Below are 23944 nucleotides of genomic sequence, written 5' to 3'. Positions count from 1 at the left end.
TTTCCTTTCAGAAGTTTCTGATTTGGTTCACTTTCTTGAAGATTCCTGCCTTGGGGACGTCCGCCATGCACACCAGAAGATGTGAAGAAACTAGCAGTCCTTTTCCTGAAGCTGTAGCCTAGGGCTGTGCCTTCAGTACACAGAATATGCTGTGTATCTGCTCAGGCTCCAGCCATCATCTCATTAGAGAGTGCCCAGTTGAGTGACTTACTATTTCTTCCTTACATTTCACTGTTTATCATGTAAGCTGTATTTCAGTATGTTCCTATAGAATTTTTAAAATTCATAACGCTATCAGTTTGATCAACCGTTTGAGGTTTTTACCTAACAAAACCTCAGATATTTTGCTGGTGTGTGAGGCTCAGCAGCTTGCACAGGGACAAACGATAGGATATATCTGCTGGTGGGTGAACTGCCTTTTAGCACCTTATACTTCTAACTCTGTCTCCCTCTGTTAATGTTCCGTTTTGCCTTAAGAGAGTCAACTTATTTTGCTCACACTTTCAAGTAAAATGTTTAGTTTCTTTTTTCAGTATTAAACATGATTTTTTACAACAAAGTCATGCTCAGGACTCATACTACAAAACCACACACTCAGATAAATGAACTAAAAATACATCTGATTTATCTCCAAATTCTAAACTCAAAGTCTTCAAGCCTTTGATCATGCACATGGATCCTTAAAGTCTAGGATACATGATTTCACATCATTGTTTCCATAGGTTGACAAAAACTAGAATGCATATTCTTAAGTGAGAGCATATCAATATCACTGAAATTCATTACTACAATGCATAATTTTTTCCATAATTTCTAGATAATTCATAGCACAGCATCACTAAAACTTGCTAATTACAAGAGCTGTTAATTTACAATCACTTCCTCTCATAATGATTGTACCACTATTCATTTATTTATTCCTAATTAAATTCAATTTCAACTACCTGATTCTGAGTTTGAGGTAGCTTCATAGTAGCCCTATTGCTATGAAAGTGGCATGTTTCAAAGTACTACCTGTAGTATTAGATTGGATTTAAATGAGGAGAAAATACAGTGATCAGTTACACCATTTCCTCACTAGGCACACAAATAAAAAAAAAAACCATCCATTTCTTTAGTGACAAAAATACAGTTCTTTTGTGAGCATAGACACAATGCAAGGAATCTGTTTCTTTGCATGAAAAGTAGAGTCAAAAGAAAAAGACTCAAATTCTGTTGCTACCTTTCTGTTAACCCGAGTAAGAATGTGCATAAGCTCAAGCTTCTGAGCGTGCTGTTTCAGCATAGCGCAAAGCGCCTGGATGAACCAGGATCCATCCTTTGAATTTCGCCACGAATAGTAACCTACAAGGAAAATACAACCAAAATACCATGGATATCTGATTTTATAAATTATTATAGAATCATAAAGGTAAAACAAACATAAACCTCCACAGGGATTATTAGCCATAAAAAGAAAAAAAACAAACAAACAACACCTTTGGTTTCAGGGGAAATGATGTCGGAGGGGAAAACAAAAACAAAACGTGTATATTCCGGAAGTAAAAACAAATAATTCATCACTGAATTATTCAGAGTTTTACTTCCTGGGCTTCCCTTACAATGGGGAAGAATGGATGAACATGCAGAAGAAGAAGCAAAAGCAGATATAAAAAGGATCGTTATAAGTAGCATGGTGTTACAATCAGATTACTGGCTTATCTGAGAAATAAATGGCTCACGTATGCACATACATTTAAGTGCCCTAAATTTGTCTATGAGGCACCTGAATAAAGCATAATAAACACATTACAGGGTTTTTAAAAAAGTCCAGAAAGGGAAAATAGTGTATTTATTGTACTTTTTTTCAGATTAACCATTGGACTTAATTGCTTTTAATTTAGAAGTATGTTACCTGGAAAGATGCCCAGAGGTGAAAATGAAATCATATTGAGCGTATTTGAAAACAAGTGTTTACAAATACATTTATCCTATATTTTCATACTTTGTGACATCCTGAGTTAATTGTATAATAAATTATGTGATCAATAAATAGTAATTTATATGATAACATGTGTTAACACAACCACAAAAAAGTGGAGGCTAATAATCTATTCATTTTTTATTTTATTCATGTATCATTTTTAATTTTATTTCCTTTCCTTCATTCCACTTCTACCCTCTCATGTACTATTCATATTTATCTTTGTTATTCCTATCTTTCAAAGAATTCCTGGAAAACATACCTCTCCCCTAGGCAAGAAGTAGGTGAAGCTCTGAGTTGGTCTATATTACAATATAGTATCCTAATCTGGTATCAAGTTCATGAATGATTGTGTAAGTATGCTTTATTATACCTGCATATTTTCTAGCCAAACTTGGCTAAAAACAACTTTTTGAGGCATCTCTGTGGTTAAGGTACCCTAACATACAGACAAGTTAGTTATTTTTTATGGATATCAAAATCTACAGCCTTTGGAACATATTCTCCATTGTTTAAAATCTACACATAACATTCATTATTTGTAACTTTCTTACCAGGTGCTGTAGAGTATGCATACAAGAAATCTGCCTCAACTGGTATTTTCTGACACGCCATGTCATCCTCAACGCTGTCGGTCTCAATTCCACAGTCTAGCTCTGTACCTCGGCAGGCCTAGAGGTTAGAATATAAACATTTATTTTTAAAAAACAGGTGTATGCACATAATTGATATTTTAAGAAATGTAAAGGCTATGTAAAAATTGATGCAATTATGCAGCATCTTTTTGAAGTAAGTCTAAAAGTAAAACCTATCCTATATCTCCTAGTGGTAGTTTAAATGAATAAAAAAGTAACAGTAGAGTCCAATAGCTGGAGGGAAAAATCCTTTGGATGATCCAAAATTGAGCAAATTAATCCCCAATATGCCCTCAAGAATCAAGTTGCTCAATTATGTATTACCTGAATAATGAAAAGTTTGGGTTTTCCAGTTAGACTTCTACAATAATCCCCTCTGAAAAAACTTGCTAATATTCTCAGGTCAACAGGTCCATTTGTTCCAAAAATTCTTCCTTCATCACCATGGCTTAGAAGCACACAAATAAAACTGCTCCTCTTGCTATGATCTTCTTTAGAAACTGGAAAAAGTTTACAAATAAGAAACAAACAAACAAAAATCAACACAACTTTATTCAATAATCTCATATATACTGTATAGGAATAAGATGAATAAACTTGAGAACGGAACTAAGATCATCTAAACCCAACTTGGGGCAGACCAACATACCTCAAACCATTTTAAAGAGTTGACATGAATAACTTTTATTTTACTTATAACCCTCTATCTAAAACATATAGTTCCAGTATATGTATTTGGAACAGTATAGTTCCAAAATTCTTATGCTTTATTATTATGTGTATACATAATTACAACTAGACCTTGGGCAATAAAACTGTCCTTGGATAAAACTGGACAATAAAGGTCATTCTTTTAATTATTTCTTACCACTCTGCATCAAATCCATAATTTCTTCACATGTGAGATCATTTTTAATCCTGACTTCGTATTTCAAGTTCATGAATGTTTCCCTGAGGTTTGCTGCATCTACATCTGTACCAGACCGAGATGCCATTCCTTGGAATAGAAAGAATTACTTAAAAAATTTTTTTTATTAGTTTCAGGTGTATAAAATAATGAAATAGTTAGACACTTACACCCCTCACAAAGTGATAAACCCCTTCCCCCAATCTACTACCCCTGACATCATATATAGCTGTTACAATTCCATTGACTCTATTTCCTATGCTGTACTCCATATTCTGTGACTATATATATATTAAATTATAGTTGACATTCAGTATTATTCAGCTTTAGCTTCCGGTGTAGGGAGCACAGTGGTCAGGCATCTATACCGTCCATGAAGTGGTCTCCCTAATAAGACAAGTGCCCATCTGATACCTACAAAGTCTTTACAACATTATTGATTATATTCCCCAAACTGTCTTTCATATCCCCGTGGTAATATTGTGGCAACCAATTTGTGCTTTCTAATCCCCTCACCTCCTTCCTCATCTCCATCTAAGAACTACTTTTTTTTTTTAACCAAGAACTACTTTTAATTGCATTTTTTAAAATTAACTGCTCTGAAATGAATTATTCAGTGATTCACACAATCCACAATAAATACTTCCTTTCAAATGCAAAGAAAATTCAATTATTCTTATCACAGAGACACAAAATCTTTTTAATTTCTTGGCATATAAGCCACTTCCTAATGCAGGCTCTATCAGCGTATCATAATGTAAGCAGATGCCAATGTGTTACAATTACAGGGATAGCTTTCACAGCTGCTTAGATAGTTAAAAACAGAAACAACTTAAATGTCTCAAGAGGTGTTTAGTTAAATAAATTATGATTTATTTATATGATGGAATACTATGCTGCTGTTGTAGACAAAATTTTGCCATGGGAAATGGTCATTTTTTAAAAAAGGCTAGAAAACAATAGGATCCTACTTTTGTTTAAGAAAAAATTGTATATATAAAACAGTACACACGTCTCACACACTCAGAAAAAAATGTTATTTCTTTGATTTAAGTGTACAACAAAGTTTTATGATGCATGACTACTTTCATAAGATCTTTTCACGTACAAAAACACAACTACTACCACATGAATACTGTTCATCAGGCATTCTGCTATGGGTAATCTCCTTTAATCCTTCCAATCACATGAGGCAGTTACGACTGGCTTTGTTTGTACTGATGTACAAATGTACAGAAGTACACAGGAGCTCTGGAATTTGTCCAAAGTCACAAAGCTAGTGTTAGACCTCTATCCAGAGGTCCTGGTTTGTCATCACTCCTTTATAGTACCTTCCGCAGAAATGTACGGATTGATTGTATGAGGCACTCAGACTTAAAAATGCGAGTGTTGGGGGGTACACACATTAGAATTGAGTAAATGTAAGATGAATAGAGAAAAGAATAAATGTCTGTATCTCTAAAATATCAGTTACTTCTGAGTGGTACGATTATGAGTGATTCTAATTTTCTTTGGCTAACTATAATTTCTGAAATTTCTATTGTGGGCATATGTTATTTTGCTAACATTAAAATAAGCTCATCAATGTCTTCCCGTTGGAAAGGCTGAGAACTCCATGTAGCTGTGTGACAAGGTGACTGAATTCTGGTCCTGGTTTGTAAAAGCCCTTAGTAGAAGAACAGAAAACATCAGACTGTCAGAGATTGTTGTGAGAACCTGACGTTCAAATTTCAAAGCAGAAAAGGAGCTCGCTCTAAGGCTCAAGTCAGACTACTGGTCTAAGTATTTTGGGGGAGAGCAGTGGAATGACATGCTTAATGGCTGAACATGGTATCTCAACTTATAGCCAATAAAAGCAATAAAAATGCTGCCGTTCAGATTGAGACACCCATTTTCAACCATTCTTTCCTCATTCCTACAATTAAACTAACACCAAATCCCGCTTCTCTTTCCAGGGTAATTTGGCTTCTTTCCATTTTCACCATCACGCTCAGAGATGGGCTTCCGAAACTGGATCTGCTGCTTCTAGTTTCTTTAATTAAAAATCAATTCTAATAATGATTAATATGCCAATTCAAAGAATTATCACAGCATCAATTTAAAGACGAAAAAACAGGGCAATAGCCAAAATGTCCATTCTTATGGTAAAGGATGCAAATTAAGTGAATGGTATAGTTAGGGGCTGGAATATTATGTAATCATTAAAATAATAGATATAAAAATTATACAGCACCATAAAAAATGTTTATATTACATTAAGTGGACTAAGCAGGATACGAGTTCCTTATATAGTACGGCTAAAATGAACCTTTGAAAGAAACTGTCAAGGAAAAAATATCAAGCAATACATCATGATATTAATTCACCTTTTTGGATCCTAAGGGTTTTATTTTTTATATTCTCTAAAAAATTATATTGAAATGTGTTTATTATTAGATTCAAACCATACAGGGTAGGGAGAGGGAGCAGGGGATTTGGTGAGCAGGCCATGGTGAACGTAGAGAGCAGTTTCAACAGAGTGGTAGAGGTGGAAAACAGGTTCAAGACGGATGGAAGGAAGTGAAGATGGCAAGCTTTTCAAAATTTAGGGAAGGAGGCAAAAAGCGGACCAAAGTTTAAGAGGAAACAGTCTAAAAGAAAGGTCTCTGTAAGATGGGGAGTCTGTCATCTTTTTAGGGAAGAGGAAAAGCCAATAGTGCGCTCGAAGACACAGGAAGTGGCGCAGCATGGAGGTGAACTCAGAGCTTGGTTGCAGGTCAGGAAGGCAAAGGCTGAGGCCAGCTCTGCTACTAAACTGTCTGTGGGACTCTGTGCAAGGAGTTTAACCTTTCAGCATCTAAGAATGGTTCCTTTTAGGGTTGTTGTAAAGATGAAATGAGACAATATCTGTGAAGTGCCTTGCAGTTCCTGAAAAGGAAAAATACTAGTACTTGTTGAGATCCTTTTCATTAGCATAAAAGAGGGAGCAGGAGGAAAAAGAAGCAAGGGTTCTAGAGGAGTCAGAGCAGAAGAGGCCAATATACAGGCAGGCTAACTGACGCAAGAGGGAGAGATCTTGATAGTGGGTAGGGTGGGTGGAATATTAAGAGTTCATGTTGTATTGTAGAACCTGTAGGGGCCCGCTCTACCTCTACTGCATGGCTATGCTGTGTCATAGTTGAATAACATCAAAACTATTTTTTATATTATACCAAATATAAACGGTACAAATATTTGAAAAGAGTTAAAAACTATGTTAATGATACATACCAGTACTTTTATGAAAGTTCTTATTATTGACTATTATACATAAACCCATTTCAGGATAATCCATTTTGTAACTATCGTCCAAGGATATTCCAGAGTCCATTGATTTGCTTCCATGTAAAATCTTTCTGTTTAGAAATCAAACAATAGTTTACAAACGTAAAAATGACCAACGCTGTTGTTCTCATTAATACAACTTTATAACACATAAGAACAGTTAATATTTGTTGAAAGTAATGTGCCAGGCTGTGTGCTACAGGCTTAACCTCACTTAAGTTTCACAAAACTCCACTTGACAGGCGAGGAAATAACCGCCATGAAGCTAAGCAATGTGCTGACAGTCATGTAGCTACTGTGTCAGAGCCAAGGTTAAAAGCGCCTGTTTGGACTGCAGTTCGGGTTTTCAATTTCTGTATTTCATAGTCTCCTCTAAATTTTATAAAAATGTAATCAAATATATTGTATACTTTAAAAATTTCTTGTAACTTTGTGAAATATTTTATCCTTCAAGGTAAGAGTAAGATCTTAAAGATTACCCTGAAAGGAAAGGAAATCAATGAGTAAATATGACTCAAAGCACAATATTTACCGCGATTGTTAAACTGTTCCTTAAAAACTATGAGCTGAACAACTTATTAATAAATAAAATCATGAATATAAATAATTGAAAATACTTGTCTGAAGGTCACTTACCCAGAAACCTTTGTTATCTAACCCTGTCAGCAAACTTTTTCCCAAAGGGCCCAACATTAAGTGCTTTAGGCTTGCGGATTGTACAGTATCTGTTGCACACTCCCTTCAGCTGGTCTAAGTAGCCTAGGACAATATTTAAACGAACGGGTGTGGCTATGTTCTAATAAAACTTAATCAAAACAGGCTGCAAGCCTGACCCCTGACCTATCAAGAATCAGGAAATAACAGGTCTAGCTAGGAACAGACAAATATCGATACCTAAAGTCCATGTACTCATGTACTTTACCCAAGAATATTTCCCATTATGCACAATTCTAAAAACATTGTTGAAAAAAGATTAAGATAAGTAAATTATAAATTAAAGCAGTCAAAGTCAGAAACAAAGAACTGTATTTCGCTATAGGTGAAGATGCCCACATTTTACAGATGAGAAAATTAGAACTCTGAAAGTTGTTTTTGAAGGTCATACGGACAATGGACATAGAGCCTCTCCGGTGCTGTCCTTCTGTTTCCAGGACGGGATTTCCAGCTATGGGCCAGGCACTGGACCTGGTCTTTCTCTCAATCTTACTCACTGTTCAGTGAAAGTTTTATTTTAAAAACGAAATTCAGAGGTTAGGTTAAGATGTGTAAAGCCACACAGCTGTGTGGTAGGAAGTCAACTGGGTCTCTCCGGCTTGAAAGCCCATATTCTTTCTGCTTCCCTAGTCCTCAAAGTTTGCTGTATCACACTTGTCCTTCTCTGATTATAGGGGATTCCATTTAAATACTCACGTTTCTGAATTTTTAATGGATTTTGCATCCACTGAGTTTTCAGTGTTCTCCATGGATGCTTTTATTAACTAGAATATAAAGACAATAGAAATTATTCAAAATCAGTCATTATAAGATACCTGCATTATATTAATTTTTCCAAAGATTATTTCTCCAAATTAATATGTCATATGGACATTTTCACATTAGTGTTACCATTCTTCCCCCCAGCTTTACCTCTACTGTTAGAGGTTTTAGTGAGTCAAACCTGAGGACAATCCTTTGTAAAGGTATGTGCAATGTAGCCCACTTCTCTCTTTCCCTTTCAACTGAGGAAGAATAATTACAGATTGATAAGATGACAGGGCTATTAAAACAATTAAATAGGGCAAAGTAAAAGAGAGACTGGCAATGTGAGCTACTTTAGCTATGGTGGTTGCGGAAGGTCACATTTACACTGAGATCTAAACATGAAGGCTACCAACAGGGGCTGAGCTTGCTGGGAGAAGGACCAGCAATATTCATAGTGCAGAAACAAGGCCAGTTTTGCTAGCACATGGTAAAGGAAGGGAAGGTCGGAGGAGAGATTAAGTAGGAAAGGTAAGATCGCCTTAGCGAAGAGGAGCTTCGATCGTATCCTAATTGCAAGAAACCATTGGAGTGTTTTAAGCAGAGGAGAGAGAGCATGCTTTAAAAAAATCACTCTAGCTACTGAATAGAGAATCAACTGTAGAAGGCTGGAGCAGAAGCACACAGCCGAATGAAAAGCCTTCTGGAATAGTTCTGGAAAGTAACAATGGATAGTTTGAACTGGAGTTGAACAGTGGATATAGGTAGATAAGAGGTTGGAACTCAGGGAGTGATCAGGGCTGGAGATATACTGGGGCAGTCAGGTATTTAGAGGGTTACTAGAGGAAGTAGGGCCAGCAAGAGACTAAAGATAGGTGAGTCAAAGGGAGGGAAAATCAGGTGAATGTGGTATACCAAAGCATGCAGAAATCTTTCAAGGAGTGTTCGATGGTTTCAAATCTTTCTAACAGGTCAATTCAGATGAGGACAGACAACCATTGGCTTAAGATGATGGGTAAAGTAGAGACTGTCAGGAAAAATTGTCCAAGACTTGGAAATGGGCAAAAGAAATGACTAGATATAACTTCAGTGTGGTGCTGGGCATTATCCTGAGAGCAGTGGTTCTCAACCTGTGGGTCACGACCCCTTTGGGGGTCGAACGACCCTCTCACAGGGGTCACCTAAGACCATCGGAAAACAAAAAGATATTTACATTACGATTCATAAAAGTAGCAAAATTACAGTTATAGAGTAGCAACGAAAATAATTTTATGGCTGGGGGTCACCACAACATGAGGAACTGTATTAAGGGGTTGTGGCATTAGGAAGGTTGAGAACCGCTGGTCTAGAGGAGTTTCAGGGATTACCTAATTTTATAGAGTGTCCTCTTTTGACTGACTTTCTACTGACTAGGGTATTTTACAACACTGTAGGAAATTAAGCTATAGAAAACAGCCATGCAAATGATTCTTGTCTATAGCAATGAAAATGAATTATGTCTTGTTATGATGCAATTTACTTCCAACCTGTAAAAAAGATGACCCTTCCAAATTATATTTTATTGACCTACAGAATATTAACCAGTTTTGCTTCTATTAGCAAATTCATTTCATTTTACCCAATAGTCAACATCTCCTTGTTCTTCAAATTTTCATTTGTACTGGTCTTAACATCTTACTGGTTCTATTATTAACTAACTGAATAAAATGCCAGGGGTGCCAAAAAAATGTACACATTTTAAGAGATGTTACCTATGTGTTACTTTTTGAAGTTGAATTGAATTAAGATAGCAATTCAATTAGGGTATGACATTTGCTCAAAAGATGGCGTTAATCAAATGAACGCTAGCGTCATTCACTCTATTACAATTTTAATAGTTTTTTCCTTGCTTAAAATGTGTATACATTTTTTTGGCACCCTCTGTATTTCGCATTTGTTTATTTATATTCACATAAACACCAAGTTTTACACTTTTTGAAAATTATACTTTAAAAGGATCAATGTTGCTGCAATGGGTTGAGACAATGGGAGAAAATGAGAAAAGACAACAAAAGTGAGTAAACAGTTTTGCTGTGTAGAGGAAAGGAGAAATGGAGTAGTAGCTGGAAGGGACAAGGAGTGGAGATTTCTTAATTTGTTTTGTTTTAAGGATGAGACATATAAGGCAAGTTTTTATGCTGATGAGAATGATCTATGGAAAGAAATTAAAAAGGCAAGAAACATAAAAAATTAATACGGCAAGGAGAGAAAGAGCAAAGTTCTTGAAGGGATAAATGGGTTTGTGGATCTAGTTCACAGATGGAGAGGCATTAGTCTCAGATCAGAACAAGTGAGGATTAACCCACGGTAATGGGAAGGAAGACAAATTATTATATTTGGGTACAATATACTGTATTTTGCCTTGTATAATGCATACTTTTTTGCCCAAATTTGTGAGGGAAAAATAAAGATGCACATTATACATGGGTAGTACTAATTCGTATCTATATAAATGTTTTTAATTTTTTAATTTATGCTTATGAGTTAAAAGTGTAACTCTAGAAATCAATAGCGATATCCATATGCAAAATAATACCCTGGAATACGATAATTGGTTTTGTTGAACTTAAAACGAACTTGCAAAGACGAAGAGTACTTAGCCTTCTGTGATGCATAAATATCATAAATTTGTTACCGGTACATAAAATTTCTTGTACCTTGTATCTGTTCTTGTGTTTTATAATTATTTGTTACATAAAATTCCTTGTACCACAATATGTTAAAAAATAAATGCTAAAATTCCTTTATAATACAAAAACCAGGTACTTAAATGTAAACAAATATAAGTTTGAGTTAAAAATTAAAACAAAAGATGTTTTCCCTGAAAATTTGGGCCAAAAATGTGGAAGCGCATTATATACAGGAACACATTATGCACAGCAAAATATGATACAAAGTCTGGTGAATCTTATGGATGGAGGGTACCTCTCAGAATTGAATTTATTTTCTCTGTATTTGGAAGATAAATGATGAGACAAGAATGCCCAAATGTCCTATCTCTACTTTCATGTGTACTTACCCATGTCTTTTTACCAATTAATACTGAAAACTAATCATATACAATGTCAGTAAAGTCTATGAGATAGGTATTGCCATAAACTACTGGAAGAGACATAAACTGGTATCATCCCTTTAGAATATTTTGACAACGTATCCCCCCAGCCCTCAATAAAAGTCTTGAATTTTCATCTAGTAAAATTACACTTCTAACAGTGCAGTCTAAAGAAATCATCCCAAGGGTTGTGGAGAGAAGGGAAAGAAAAGGATATGCACTATTCTTCAAAATACTGAGAATTCGAACACAGAAACAGTTATGGTCTATTCTTACACTGGTTAATACAACCATAAAACTTTTTTAAAGGACTTATCAATACCATGGGAAATGCTTATAAGGGTAAGTAAAAATAGGCTATAAAACAATATAATCTCAATTAAAATAAACACAAGAAAAAGACCAAAAATAATTATACAGCATCTTCACATATTAATCTATTTAATAACAGTGGCTATCACTGAGTGATGGGATTACTGTAAACTTACTCCTTAATAGTTTTCTATATTTTCTAATTTTACTATAACATCTACATTGTTTTTAAAGTTAAAAAATAGTAACAAAGATCATTTTATAAAATAATATGTATTAACGGTGGCAGACTGTATCAACTAGGATTGTGCTAGCCAATTTCAACTCCCAACCCTGTTCCAAGAGTGACAAAAATAGGGGTACTCCACCACTGTGAAAGAAGCAACCACTCCTTGACAGACCATGTTCCGGTCTGTCTGCCTTTCTCTTTTTCTTTCATACATATAATAAACATGTATTAGGTACAGGGAAATCTCAAACTTCCTTCAACCATAAATATCACAGAGACCAACCTGGCCCTCTGCATGACAATTCTAAGTGAACAGGCCATAAGGCAAATTATTATCCATCCACGGTTGAAATCAAAGTTGTGGTTAATTTGATGAACATGAGGACAGTACAAGGTGGCTAATGATTCTGGAAACATAGGCAAATACATAATAAGTGGTTTACTGATTATACATTACAGTCCATGAGAAAATAATATTATCTATGTTTTATGACTTTATAGCCAGCCAGCCTGTAGAAAATCAGGAGTGAAAAAGCACAGTGGGAAAGAACACTAAATAAAGGTAATTTCTGAAGCTGAGCCAGTGTCCTTTCTGGCCCCAGGGTTTGCCTCAAATTGGTCCTATGAATGAGTTTTCCAAATGTAGGGTACATACTATGTGCTCAAGAACCATGAATAGGTTCTCGCCAACAAACAAGGCCCTAAAGATCCCTTATCAAACAGTTCTTCTGCAAACAGTGCAGTGATTCTTGGACTGAAATATGAACTTCTGACAACTTTTTATCTCATGCCAACAATAAAGTTGTGGGTTAAAATTCTACCCTCATGACTGGTAATGGAAGGTTTAGATTTACATAGTGACCAGTTTTCCAGAATTTTAGAAAATATTTGGCTTCTCGGCTCATGCCAATGTTTTCATCTAAATATTAGTTGACTTTTAAATAGTCACTTCCTTTTCATACATTTAATCAACTTTCTTTAACCAAATAATTCTTTTTTCTTTTTTTTAAATTATTTTTTATTATGAAATACATTTTCTAGAATTAGTTTCAGCTGTACAACACAGTGCAATAGTTATACTTTTTACCCCTTGAAGTGACAACCCCCCTCCCCCAATCTGCCACCTCACTTCCCCCCCAATATCATACGTATCTATTGCAATTCCCTTGACTCTACTCCCACACTATACTCCACGTCCTATGACTATACTATATATGTGTGTGTATATATATATATATATATATATATATATTTGTATATATATATATATTCACTTATAGGTGACATACAATATTATACAACATCAGCTTCAGGTGTACAGTGCAGTGATCAAGCCTCTTCCCCATCCATGATGCAAGACATGTGACTACTTGACACCCTACAAAATATTTACAACATTATTAATTATATTCCTCGAACTGTCTTTCATGTCCCTGTGGCAATATTGTAGTTGCATAACCAAATAATTCTTAAAAGTTAAAAAGTTTCAGCTAGATCAGTCTTAATACAAATAATTGTATTTAATCATTTCTGATATTAGACACGAGGTAGTTTTGTTTCAGTAAAGTAGCTGGTGGCTGAAATTTAAAAAAACAACCACATGAATTTTTTTAGAATAGGATTTAAAAGTGTCTTATTATTTTGATAAGGGTGGCTTAGGAACAAATACTATCATGTATTTTGTTCTCATCATTATTAGTATCTGATTAATATATATTTCAACAGTATCCGTTGACTTTCACATACTATTAAAAATTTATATAATGGCATATAAAATCCTCATTGCAACAGACATGTGCAGATTTGCTATCTAATTGTCACCATCTGCTTTCCCACATGAAAGCACCACTTCTACTCTCCAGGGAGCAAGCTTTGTTTCTTGCAGAACTTAAAGTGTTAAGAGTTAGCATTACCTCACTCCCATTAGCTAATGTGGGGCTCATGCAAGTTGCTTGGGGATGGTGATCTCATCTTACAAGGATAAAAATTATCCCCCAAGGGAAACATTTAATGATAACAGGAGTTTAAGTTCTTAGAACATTTTTATTTGACAAAACATGAATAGGAAAATATATACTAGGAGTTTACAAAATATAGCACAGCAGTGGACTTCACACTATTTGTTTCTTACTGTACATATGTAATTATTTCCATCAATTCAGGATGTTGATGATAATAAATTAAATTTCTGAATACATATTAGGTCCCAAAGAAGTTCTAAGGGGACCAATTGAAATTAGACATCAACCTGGAACTCAGGTCTTAGAATCTTCTCTAGTTCCTAGATCCCTTTAACATTTACCACTGAAACTACAACATCAGGTCTTCAAAAAGTTAATGCAATAACAAGGAAAGCAGAATGAATCATCTACAGTGTTAAGGCAGAAGAATAAAAATTAATTTCTAAAACTGAAATTTTGATACAAAGTTATAAAGTATTAAAATTTTCAAAAAAACTTGGTTATTAAAAAATGGATAGTTTAAAAATGTGCTGATGGTAGAGATTTCAAAATGAGACATTAAATCAGTATAACCAGTTTGAGTGGCTCCTACTCAGATAATCTGTCATTCATCAGTAGGTTGCTCTTCACGCCTGGTCTCTGCCCTAGCAGGTTTTGAATCTCAAAATGAGACATAAGAACTAACAGTTCTCACTTTTGAATCATTTCCATGAATAGGAGTATCTTGAAAAAAAATTTATAAGTAAAGATTTACCAAAACAGGTAGCCAAAGAAAAGGCCAAAGAATCACAATGCCATATATGACTTGAATGTGGCATACACAATGTATGCTGCTGGTTCACATGGGCAAGACTCAGCTAAAAGGTACTTAAGTAAAGCCTTAACAGTATGGCTTCTGGGCAAACTATACCTCTTCTGCCAAAGAACTTCAGAAACATCAGGGTTGTATTTATAACCTATTAGAGAGGGAAAAGTCTCAAGAGTAGTCACATTTCCAGATTTAGTAAGTGAAATAGAAAGAATATAGTTTTCACAGTACTTTGGAGAAGACTTCAGCCGTACTGTGCTAGAGGTTTTATTGAAATCATTTCCCATCTAGTCTCTGAATTTCTTTGGGGACTTATAAGAATCACCAACACTGGATGTTGTCACTGGGCCTGGTAAAGTTGATCTTTGAGTATTTATTTTGTAATTAAGGTGAAAACACACTACCTGCTGTAAAATTAAATACAACAACATTAAGTTCAGTTGTGCCATACAAACAAAAACCACGAAGAAAGAGTGGAGGGCTCCCCACTATTCAAGGCCATTGCCAGAAAGAACATATTACTTACTGTTTGTGAGGGAGGGGTCTGTTTTCCCCTCACCTGAGGTCCTAAGGTGGTATCTCTGGAGGGACAAAAGAAGAAATGGGAAAGTCCTTGCAGACCTAAATATTTTGTATGAAATACATGTGGAGTGAAGGATCTTCGATACCTTTTCTAAAAATTACAGATAACCTATGAGGCTTCCTCCCTCCCACTGAGAGCCTCTCCTTTCTAGAAGCAGATTCAGGTTTACAACCACCAGATTAAAGAAATCCTGCTTGCCAGAGCTTTGATGAGAAGCGTCAGCAGTATTTATTTGTTATTTGCGCCATGATAATTTTTTGAACACCAACTGTGTGCAGAGTACCTTTCTAAACTCGGAGTGCATCAAGCAATGGAAGAGACAAAGATCCTATCCCTACGCGGGGCTTACACCAGTGCGCACTGGTCTTCAAAAATGGCTCAACAAGGCAGAGGCTGGACAGGGTTAAATTTGTATCAGATAACATTATCTTACTCTACCCTAATTCAGAAGCTCTAGTGGCCAATTTGAAGCAGAGACCTAAGAACATTACATAGAGATTTGTAAAGCATTTTCATAGACGTTATTTTATACTCACAACAAGCCCAAGAGGTATGTATATTACTTATGCCTAATTTATGGATGCGCTAGTAAGTATAGATAGCCCTTGGGACTTGGCCTCAGGTTGTCTGACTACAGAGGACCTATTTCCCTCCATACATGTGTATTTGTTAAATGTGTACAAAATAATAACTAACAGCCTGTAAATTCCCACATCTTTTTCTAGGACCAAACAACCAGTGCTTCCCTTCTCTGAAGCAGGGCTTAAAGAACTACCTAATACGAGGCACCAGAATCGATTTAATGCCATCCATGAAAATGAAGACTGCTTTCTAGCATTAGAAGGAAGACGAAGCTGGAGATTGTGTTAAATTAGGTTTGAAAGCAAAACAGCAAAGAAACATTGTAAATGCCTATATCAGATAAGATGTTAGTAAAGGCAGGAGGCAAGATTATTTTTCAGGATAGCAAAAACAAATCTAATTAGGTACAGTGTTTCATCTCTTTTTTTTTTTTACTGTGAACAGGTATTATTGCTAAACTCCAATAAATTGTTCATGCATTCATTCAAACATTTATAACTTTGAACAAGCTTTTTTTTTTTTTGCAAGAGCAAACCAATACTGAAGCTCAAACATCAGGCTGTAATAGGAATGATTTAAGCTTTACATTTCATTCTTAGATCATGTACCTACAACACATTCAAACTGGCTGAACACATTTTGATACAGTCTGGTCTAACCACCTTGCTAAGTTCCTCCCAGTACTACCCTGCATTCACATTGTTACAGCAATTCCCTATTTCACCTCTACCATTCCTTTCTAATCCACATCTTTTCATTATAATTTGCTAAGTAATCCGAAAACAGGTTTATTTTTTCTGGCTAGGGAATAATTAAAAGCATAATACTGTAGTGTGGGCATTCACTTGTGCCAGGCCTTGGGTATGGGGAAAGAAAATAAGGAATAAGGTAAACATAGTCCCTCATAGAATCTGCTTACAAGCAAGTAAAGAAGATAGCAAACAAGCAACTGCAAAGGATGACTTTCCCTTCTTAGGAAATGACAGATGAAAAGGAACATAACAGGAAAACTTAATCTTGATGTGTTTAATGACAACAGAAACCCAAGTAGGAGTTCCTCAAACAAATGTGATGTGATGGGGGGTGAGAGGGAATGTAAGAGTTTCAGGCAGAGAACAGGTATTAAGATCAGCATGGCTAAACAGAAAGTGAAAAGGTGCTATAATAAAAGATAAGGCAGGGGAGGGGACCAAGGAGCCACTCTGTGCTTGGCTTTGTTACCCATGTTAGGGGAGGAGCAGTTTTCTAGATTTTTATTTTGTAAAGATCCCTCAGCCTGTGCTATAAAGAATGGACTGAAGAGGGGCAGAGGGTCTGGAACTACAGAGGCCAGTGAGCAGGCTGCTGTAGCCAGGTGAGAGCCTCTGGTGGTTTAAATCAGTTATAGAGAGAAGTGGGCAGATTTAGTGGGCATTTAGGAGGTCAAGGAGGCGAGGTGGCTAAATGAGGAAGGAGCTGGGAGAGGTAGTTGAGAAGGTTGGTTCCTGCTTCTTGGTTTAGGTGCCATTTATTGAGAACAAGGAAAGTGGCAGCTGCCTGAAGAGCAGACCCACTGAAAACAAGAGCGGCAAGGGTGAGAAAGGCACTTACTCAACATGGCCTGGGGGTATTTCAAAGCAGCTCCCAGGTGACTGGCCTCGGATACACAGTCACAGGCAGGGGCTGGAAGGATTCACCGAGGGCTTCAGGTCTTTAAGGGAATTGGAGTTTAATACAGGAAATTGCCTCTCTAGAAAACTGGGTCAGTCACACAGTCAACCCAAGAAAATCGAAGCCCGAAAAGCAGGGAAGGCAGCAGAGACTAAACCCTTGTCCAATAATGGAAGGATCAACCCCAAGAAACAGCGCCTCCCGGAGAGCACCAAACTCGCTTCCTGCCCTCGAGGCATTGTTTCTCGTTGCCGATCCCCAGCGCCTCCTTTCCCTATACAAATCTCAGCCCGCGGACCTGGCCACCGTCACTTCCCAAGCAAGCATCCGTGGCCTCCTGCTGCCGGGTCCGGCCTCCTACAATCCGGCCTCCGCGCCCCGGCCCAGCAGCCCGCGCCCCTCCTCACTGGGCTCCCCGATCTGGGTCCAGCCTCCTGCTACCCGGTCTCGGCCTCTTGTCCCCCAGGCATGGCTCTCCAGCCAGGTCTCCACTGCCCGGCCTCCACATTTCCAGCTCAGTCTCCCAGCTCCCGCCTCTAAGCTCCCGGCTTGGTCTCTAAGTCTTGGACCCGCCTCCCGTCCTCCGTGCTCCTTAGCTCCAGCCGGGTCTCCGCTCCCCGGCCCAGCCACCCACCCCCAGGCCGGGTCTCTCGCTCCGCTGGCTTCAGTGCTCGTCCTTCACTCGTCGTCGTGGCAAAACAAAGGATCCGCCGCACGGACCGTGCCCACCTCCTCCGTCATCCCGGAGCAGCTGCAAGCCTGGACAGGTCCCTGGGGAGGGTGTTGTGCTTGGCAGGATGGAGGGAGCTGGCCCAGGGCTAACCACCCAGCGGCGAGAAGGGGCGAGGGAAGCACTCACCGAACAGCACCCACACAAAAGCCAACGACTCTCTCTCAGCTCCAGCTCGATTTCCGCCGCCTGCAAAGGGTAGCGGGGAGCTCCAGAGCAGGGACCACCCCTGGCCCAGGCCCCGCCCATCCCCGCCCCCTAGGGCCGGGGCGCTGCTTTCGCAGACACGTCCCTGCAGCCGCAGCGCGCCCCGCCCCTGTCTCCAGCCCGGTCCGCTCGCCCCCCACCCACCAGAAAACACAGTCCCCGCCGCTCTCTCCCTGCTCCCCGCCTTCCCACCCGTGCACGCCCGGGAATGTCGCCTCCGCCGCTTCCTCATAGGCCCGCGTGTTCCCCGCCTTCCTGGCCGCCCCGGGACGCCCCGCCCTCGCGCGCATTTTGAAGACTTGATTCCGGTCTCGGTGAGTCCGTCACAGGTTCCGCCAGCCGCTGACGATCGAGGGGTTTCCGCCAACTGCGCGGGTTTCTGGAGGTAAATGGACGGGTACCTGAAGGTCGCCCCGAGCCCTGGGGGCAGAGAAAAGGATGTCGAGGACGAGCCTGATGCCCAGGCTGACCCCTGGGATGAAGGGGAGCGGGGCGCGACCCGCACTGGTAATCTGCTTCCCCTCAGGGGGCCTGAAGGCCTTCCCTTAGGTCACCCCCAATGCCCTGACCCTAAATCAAAAGCCTTAACGACCCTATTGGTTCCCTGACCATTTTGGGTCACGAACTCATTTCAGACCCTGATGCAAACTATGAATTGTTTTCGCTGAAGAATGTACCAGCGCAATTGACAAATGAAGTTCTGCATCAAATTTCAAGAGGTTCATAACATTCTGATAAGTCAGGGACCCCATGAAAGAACTCTACTGCCCCCAACACTACTGCCTATTGGGGCATAAATCAAGGGCTGTAATTTATACACAAATATACGTCATTATATACCAGGGGTGGGGGGGTTGTCAAAAAAATGTATACACATGACTTGTATTCATCTTTTGTTATCGGTATGCATTAAGTATTACAATTTTAGTACTTTGTTCCTGTCTTAAAATGCGTGTACGTTTTTTGGCACCTTCTGTATAGGGCTACCATTTGTTGAGTGCCTATTCTGTGCTCTTACATTTTGGCCAATGTTTGGCAGTCCTTTTTTTTCTCTTTTCGCTTCAGTAAAACTGAAGAAGGGGACTTACTCCCAAACCCTAACAGTGGTTCAGTGTGCACTTATTCATAAGGAAGGCACTGGTGTAGTTGAACAAGTCCTGTTACCCCACTGTGATATCTAAACCCCTTCCTGTGCTAAACTTACCAAAATGATGCTTCAGTTAAAGCAACAGCAGCAGTTTTCTGTTTTCATGTAAATTACACTAATTTACCTAAATCTAGAGAAACTCATTATATCAAACAGTTGGCTGGAGGCACTGTCTTCTGAATCGAGTACCGTATTTCTCCATGTATAAGACACACCCTTTTCCGAAAANACTCTTGAGCGAGCCCTTAACCAACTGAGCCACTCGGCCGGCCCTGTGTGAGGAACTTTCTAAAAACTAAAATTATAAACAAAGGGATTAGTGACTTTAACTCATAGATGACACTTAAACATGCTTAAAAGAAATATTTTGATTTCAGAAGAGATTAATGTATAAGGTAAATTGTTCAACTTCTAAGAGGTCTTTAATCCTGAGAGCCTATAAATTTTTTAACATAAACGTGTAAAGTAATTTAAATATGTATATTTCAATACGTAAGTAATTTGGTAAAACTGTATAATATTCTGATAGTAAATCGAAATTTTAAAAAATGAGTTATACTTAATTATACCAAGATACTTGAATTTTGCTCAGGGAAAAATTTTAAAACAAAAACAAATTTTAAAATATTATTTTCTTTTACTTGTTTTTAGCATGTTTGTAAATCACTTCAAGAGTTATATGGGGTTAATTGTTCAGCTGAAGATGTTTTCAACTTGGATTCTAGCACTGATGAAAAATTTAGCCGCCATTTAATATTTCAGCTCCATGGTGTGGCATTTAAAGATAACATTCATGTTGGTAAGTTTTTTAAAAAAAAGTCATGGAGTTATATTAAAAGCTCATATTTTCCTTTACTTCTTAAGTTTTTTAAGTATTTGTCAGGTCTTATGGTTGTTAACCTATCCTAAAAAAATGAAACATGATTTTTCACATTTTCAGGATCTGCGTTTAGTTTTAGACCTATCTTCCTGTTCTAGGCACATCTTAGACACATTAACCTACTCAGGACATTCTTGGCATTAGTGCTTCATAGATGCTGTGATGACCATGCGTGCTCTGGCTCTGGTTTCTGCTCCATCAGGAGTCATTTCAGAAGTTTTCTGCTTAATACATGAGAGGCTTAATTCACATCTTGTCTGTGATACCTCAGATCTGGATTTCTGACTTTTTCACTTCAGCCTTAGCTTTTTGTACATGAGGACTGGGGCTTGGTTTCCAGGCCACATCCAGGAAGTCCTGTTTATTGTTAAAGACCAAACCNAAAAAAAAAAATTTCCTGATGTCATTGTCACTAATTGTGAAGATCCACATGATTAGTCCTAGTCAGTTATTAGGTACCAGAGCTATAATTCACATCTGATTGCATTCTGTATTTATTTTCTTCATTAAGTAATCTGTGGGCTTTATTAAAAGTTAATACATTTCATAGAAAAAAAGTTTCTCAATTAGATTGTCTAAATGTAGGGAATTTTTGTCTTTATGTGAAGCAGATCACAGTGAACTGAATACTTAGAATTTAGTGATAAAGGGCTGTATCACTTTGTATTGAAAAAGTAAAGCAGTTTTATTAAAAATTGCCCCATCTCTTCAATTGAATGAAATTACATTCCTTTCGTAAGTGTATCTGTTAGGAAATTTATGTTGATACTTTTAGAATTATATTTGTTTCTTGGTTTGTAATATATAATTTTCATGTGGATTAGGTATAACAGAGAAGACTCTTAGGTCTGTTATGTTTGGAAGTCAAATTTGAAATCTATGGATAATATGCCTTTATTTCTAACTGTGTCATGACATTCCTGTCCTCTCTTAATCTTTTAGGGCTATTTTTCCTCTCAGGGAGTATATAATTTTTCCAGTGAGTTTGTGTTGTCACAGAGTTTTCTGCTAAAATTCAAGAGAATATTTATCAACTTGATAAGTGCAAGTACTGGAAAGACATATTTGCCAAAGGTAAATAGGAATTTTACCCTCAAATGCTTTAGTATATATTATTATTTCAATTAAAAGAACTAATATATCTGTTTTCTACATAGGTATAGTATGACATAGAAGATATCAATGAAGAGGGAAACTCAGATATTGGTTATTTCTGTGTAAAAACCAGGCCAAAACTTACTGGCTTAAAAAAAAAAAAAAAAAACAACAACAATTTTTTCCTTATAGTCCTGTGGGTTGGCTGAGCAGTTCTTTGGCAGATCTCACCTGAACTAACTCGGGCTTACCCAGATATTGAATTCAGATGATGGTTGGATGATCCAAAATGACTTAACTCACAAATCTGATATAGTTAATGCCGGCTGTTGGCTGAGGTAGCTTGGTTCTTCTCCAGATGCCTTTTTATCCTCTATGAGGCCAGCGTTACAGCATGACAATCTCAGGGAAGGTGTCGAAAATAGCTAAATCCAAAGCAAAAGCACTTAGTCAACCTCTGCTTGTTTCTCATTTGTCAATGTGACATGGTCAAAGCAAGTCACCTGGCCAAACCCAGACTCAGTATGGGAGTGAGTTTAGATGGCATCTCCTGATGGGAAGAATGACAAAGAATTTATGGCCTTTTAAAAAATGTACAATAAAAGCTTCCCCTTTTCTAAAAACTTAGAAGTTTCCTCCCTTTCTTAAAAAAAACCAAACCTATCTTTTTCCTTGGGAAAGCTTTTCCCACTTCTTCCAAAAACCTATCCTTTTTTCTTTGTAAGTAAACCATAATCCCAAATTAGAAAAGTGTTGCCTGGCCCCCTTTAACCTTGCCATGGCTAACATGAAAGCATTGTATGCAAACAAAAACACATGTCATTAATAAACAAGTGTTAAAATACAGTCATTCACATTGCCTTATCACAAAAATACAGTCATTAAATTAACAGACACAAGTTAAGATTTATTTATTCCTTTTTTAATTCATACTTATGATTACCACAGACATCCCAAACCAAAACTAGCTGATATTGTAATTCACTTTAATTTGAAATCGTACCCAAAAAAATATATTCTAAACAAAGATACTGATGCCCTTTGTTCATTTTAGTATTAATTGATTAGAAATCTTCCATGGGATAAGATTTAGACTCCCCATACTTCTGAACCAATGGAGAGAAAATGGGAAGCAAAACTGAAGCGAATTGAAGAGCGAGCATCCCGTTACGAGAGGAAACCGTTGTCCTCAGTGTACAGACCCAGATTGTCCAAGCCTGAAGAACCGCCCTCCGTTTGGAAACTGTTTCCTCGGCAAACGCAAGCTTTTAATTTTGTTAAAAACTGTAAAGAGGTAATATTCTCATCTATTGTTTTTAGAGCTACTGTAACTTAAGATTTCTTAAAAAAAAACAATTGTCTTTATTTCCGGCCACATACTCTACCAAAAGAATTTAATGGCATTCTTAATATCACACTATTTAGGAAAAAATGTCCCTAATCATTAGCCATATATTTTATATTAATAATGAAAAAGAAGAACATATCTAGTGTGCCAATTAGTTTTAAAAATATTGTAATGACATTTAAATGAAGCAATACTTAAAGGAAAAGTAACCAGATTCATGGACTGAAAAATAATAGAATAACTGAGGTTTTACGTGTAAAACTAAATACAGAAATATGAGGAAAAGAATGAGTGGAGTATAAGATTTTTGAGGACGAAATTAGGCAAAGGAGAATTGAATTTAAACAATAGGAAATGAAAATGACTCAAATATTATAGTTTAGATTTAATAAGCTCTAGAACTTAAATCATAGTGCCAAAGCACACATGTGTTTATCTTCCTTCTAGCTCCTTTTGTGCTTTGGAGTAGTAGAGTGAATTTATCATAATTCCCAACACAATAGGCAAGTGGAAAGAAGAAGCGCTTGCTACGTGCTAGCCTCACAAAGAGTGTGGTGCTCAAAAATTCAGAAAACGTGTCATTCACATCATTTGTTTTTTGAGCATTGTGGGAAATGTAAAGAAGTATAGTTGACCCTTGAACAACACGGGTTTGAATTGTGCAGGTTCCTGGTTTTGGGTTTTTTTTCATTATGTACTGTAAGTGTATTTTCTCATCTTTATGATTTTCTTAATAACATTTTCTTTTCTGTAGCTTACTTTATTATAAGAATACAGCATATAATACAGGCATATGTTAGAGATATTGCAGGATTGGTTCTAGAACACCACAATAATTATCTCAATAAAGCTAGTTGTAATATTTTTGCTGATGGAGGGTCTTGCCTTCAATCTGTAAAACACACATCTGTGAAGCTCAATAAAGTGAAGTGCAGTAAAATGAGGTATGCCTGGGGCCGGCCGAGTGGCGTGCTGGTTAAGAGCTGGCTTGGGATGCCAGAGGGCCCTGGTTCGGATCCCACATATGAGGGCCAGTGACACTGCCCTCCACAGCT

The 23944-nt window shown here is 37.4% G+C and overlaps 2 protein-coding genes across 5 annotated transcripts in view; one reads left to right on the top strand and one right to left on the bottom strand.

Annotated features, from left to right (window-relative positions):
- Positions 1-234: 234 nt before the first annotated feature.
- CASP3 (caspase 3) lies at positions 235-18442 on the bottom strand. 4 transcript variants are annotated; one of them, XM_019666966.1, is made up of 8 exons: positions 18342-18440; positions 15194-15248; positions 8219-8286; positions 6755-6879; positions 3467-3595; positions 2923-3098; positions 2518-2635; positions 235-1344 (listed from the first exon to the last, which is right to left on the bottom strand). In XM_019666966.1, exons 3-8 carry the CDS (start codon positions 8269-8271, stop codon positions 1115-1117), a joined length of 831 nt encoding a protein of 276 aa, XP_019522511.1. In that variant the 5' UTR covers positions 8272-8286; positions 15194-15248; positions 18342-18440; the 3' UTR covers positions 235-1114. The 4 variants fall into 4 exon arrangements, with proteins under 4 accessions (XP_019522511.1, XP_019522510.1, XP_019522509.1 ...); XM_019666965.1 differs by lacking the exon at positions 15194-15248 and having other exon boundaries at positions 18342-18442; XM_019666964.1 differs by lacking the exons at positions 15194-15248; positions 18342-18440 and adding an exon at positions 18212-18304.
- A 130-nt stretch (positions 18443-18572) lies between these two features.
- PRIMPOL (primase and DNA directed polymerase) overlaps positions 18573-23944 on the top strand; it is a 42261-nt gene continuing 36889 nt past the window's right edge. The window contains exons 1-3 of the mRNA XM_019666936.1: positions 18573-18804; positions 21389-21520; positions 22596-22835. Of these exons, the coding sequence (XP_019522481.1) occupies positions 22656-22835 (180 nt within the window). The 5' untranslated portion in view covers positions 18573-18804; positions 21389-21520; positions 22596-22655. The remainder of the gene's footprint in view (positions 18805-21388; positions 21521-22595; positions 22836-23944) is intronic.

The sequence above is a fragment of the Hipposideros armiger genome, unplaced genomic scaffold, assembly GCF_001890085.2.
Source record: "Hipposideros armiger isolate ML-2016 unplaced genomic scaffold, ASM189008v1 scaffold_481, whole genome shotgun sequence".
NCBI classification, from domain to species: domain Eukaryota; kingdom Metazoa; phylum Chordata; class Mammalia; order Chiroptera; family Hipposideridae; genus Hipposideros; species Hipposideros armiger.
This window is presented reverse-complemented; position numbering and strand designations above follow the sequence as displayed.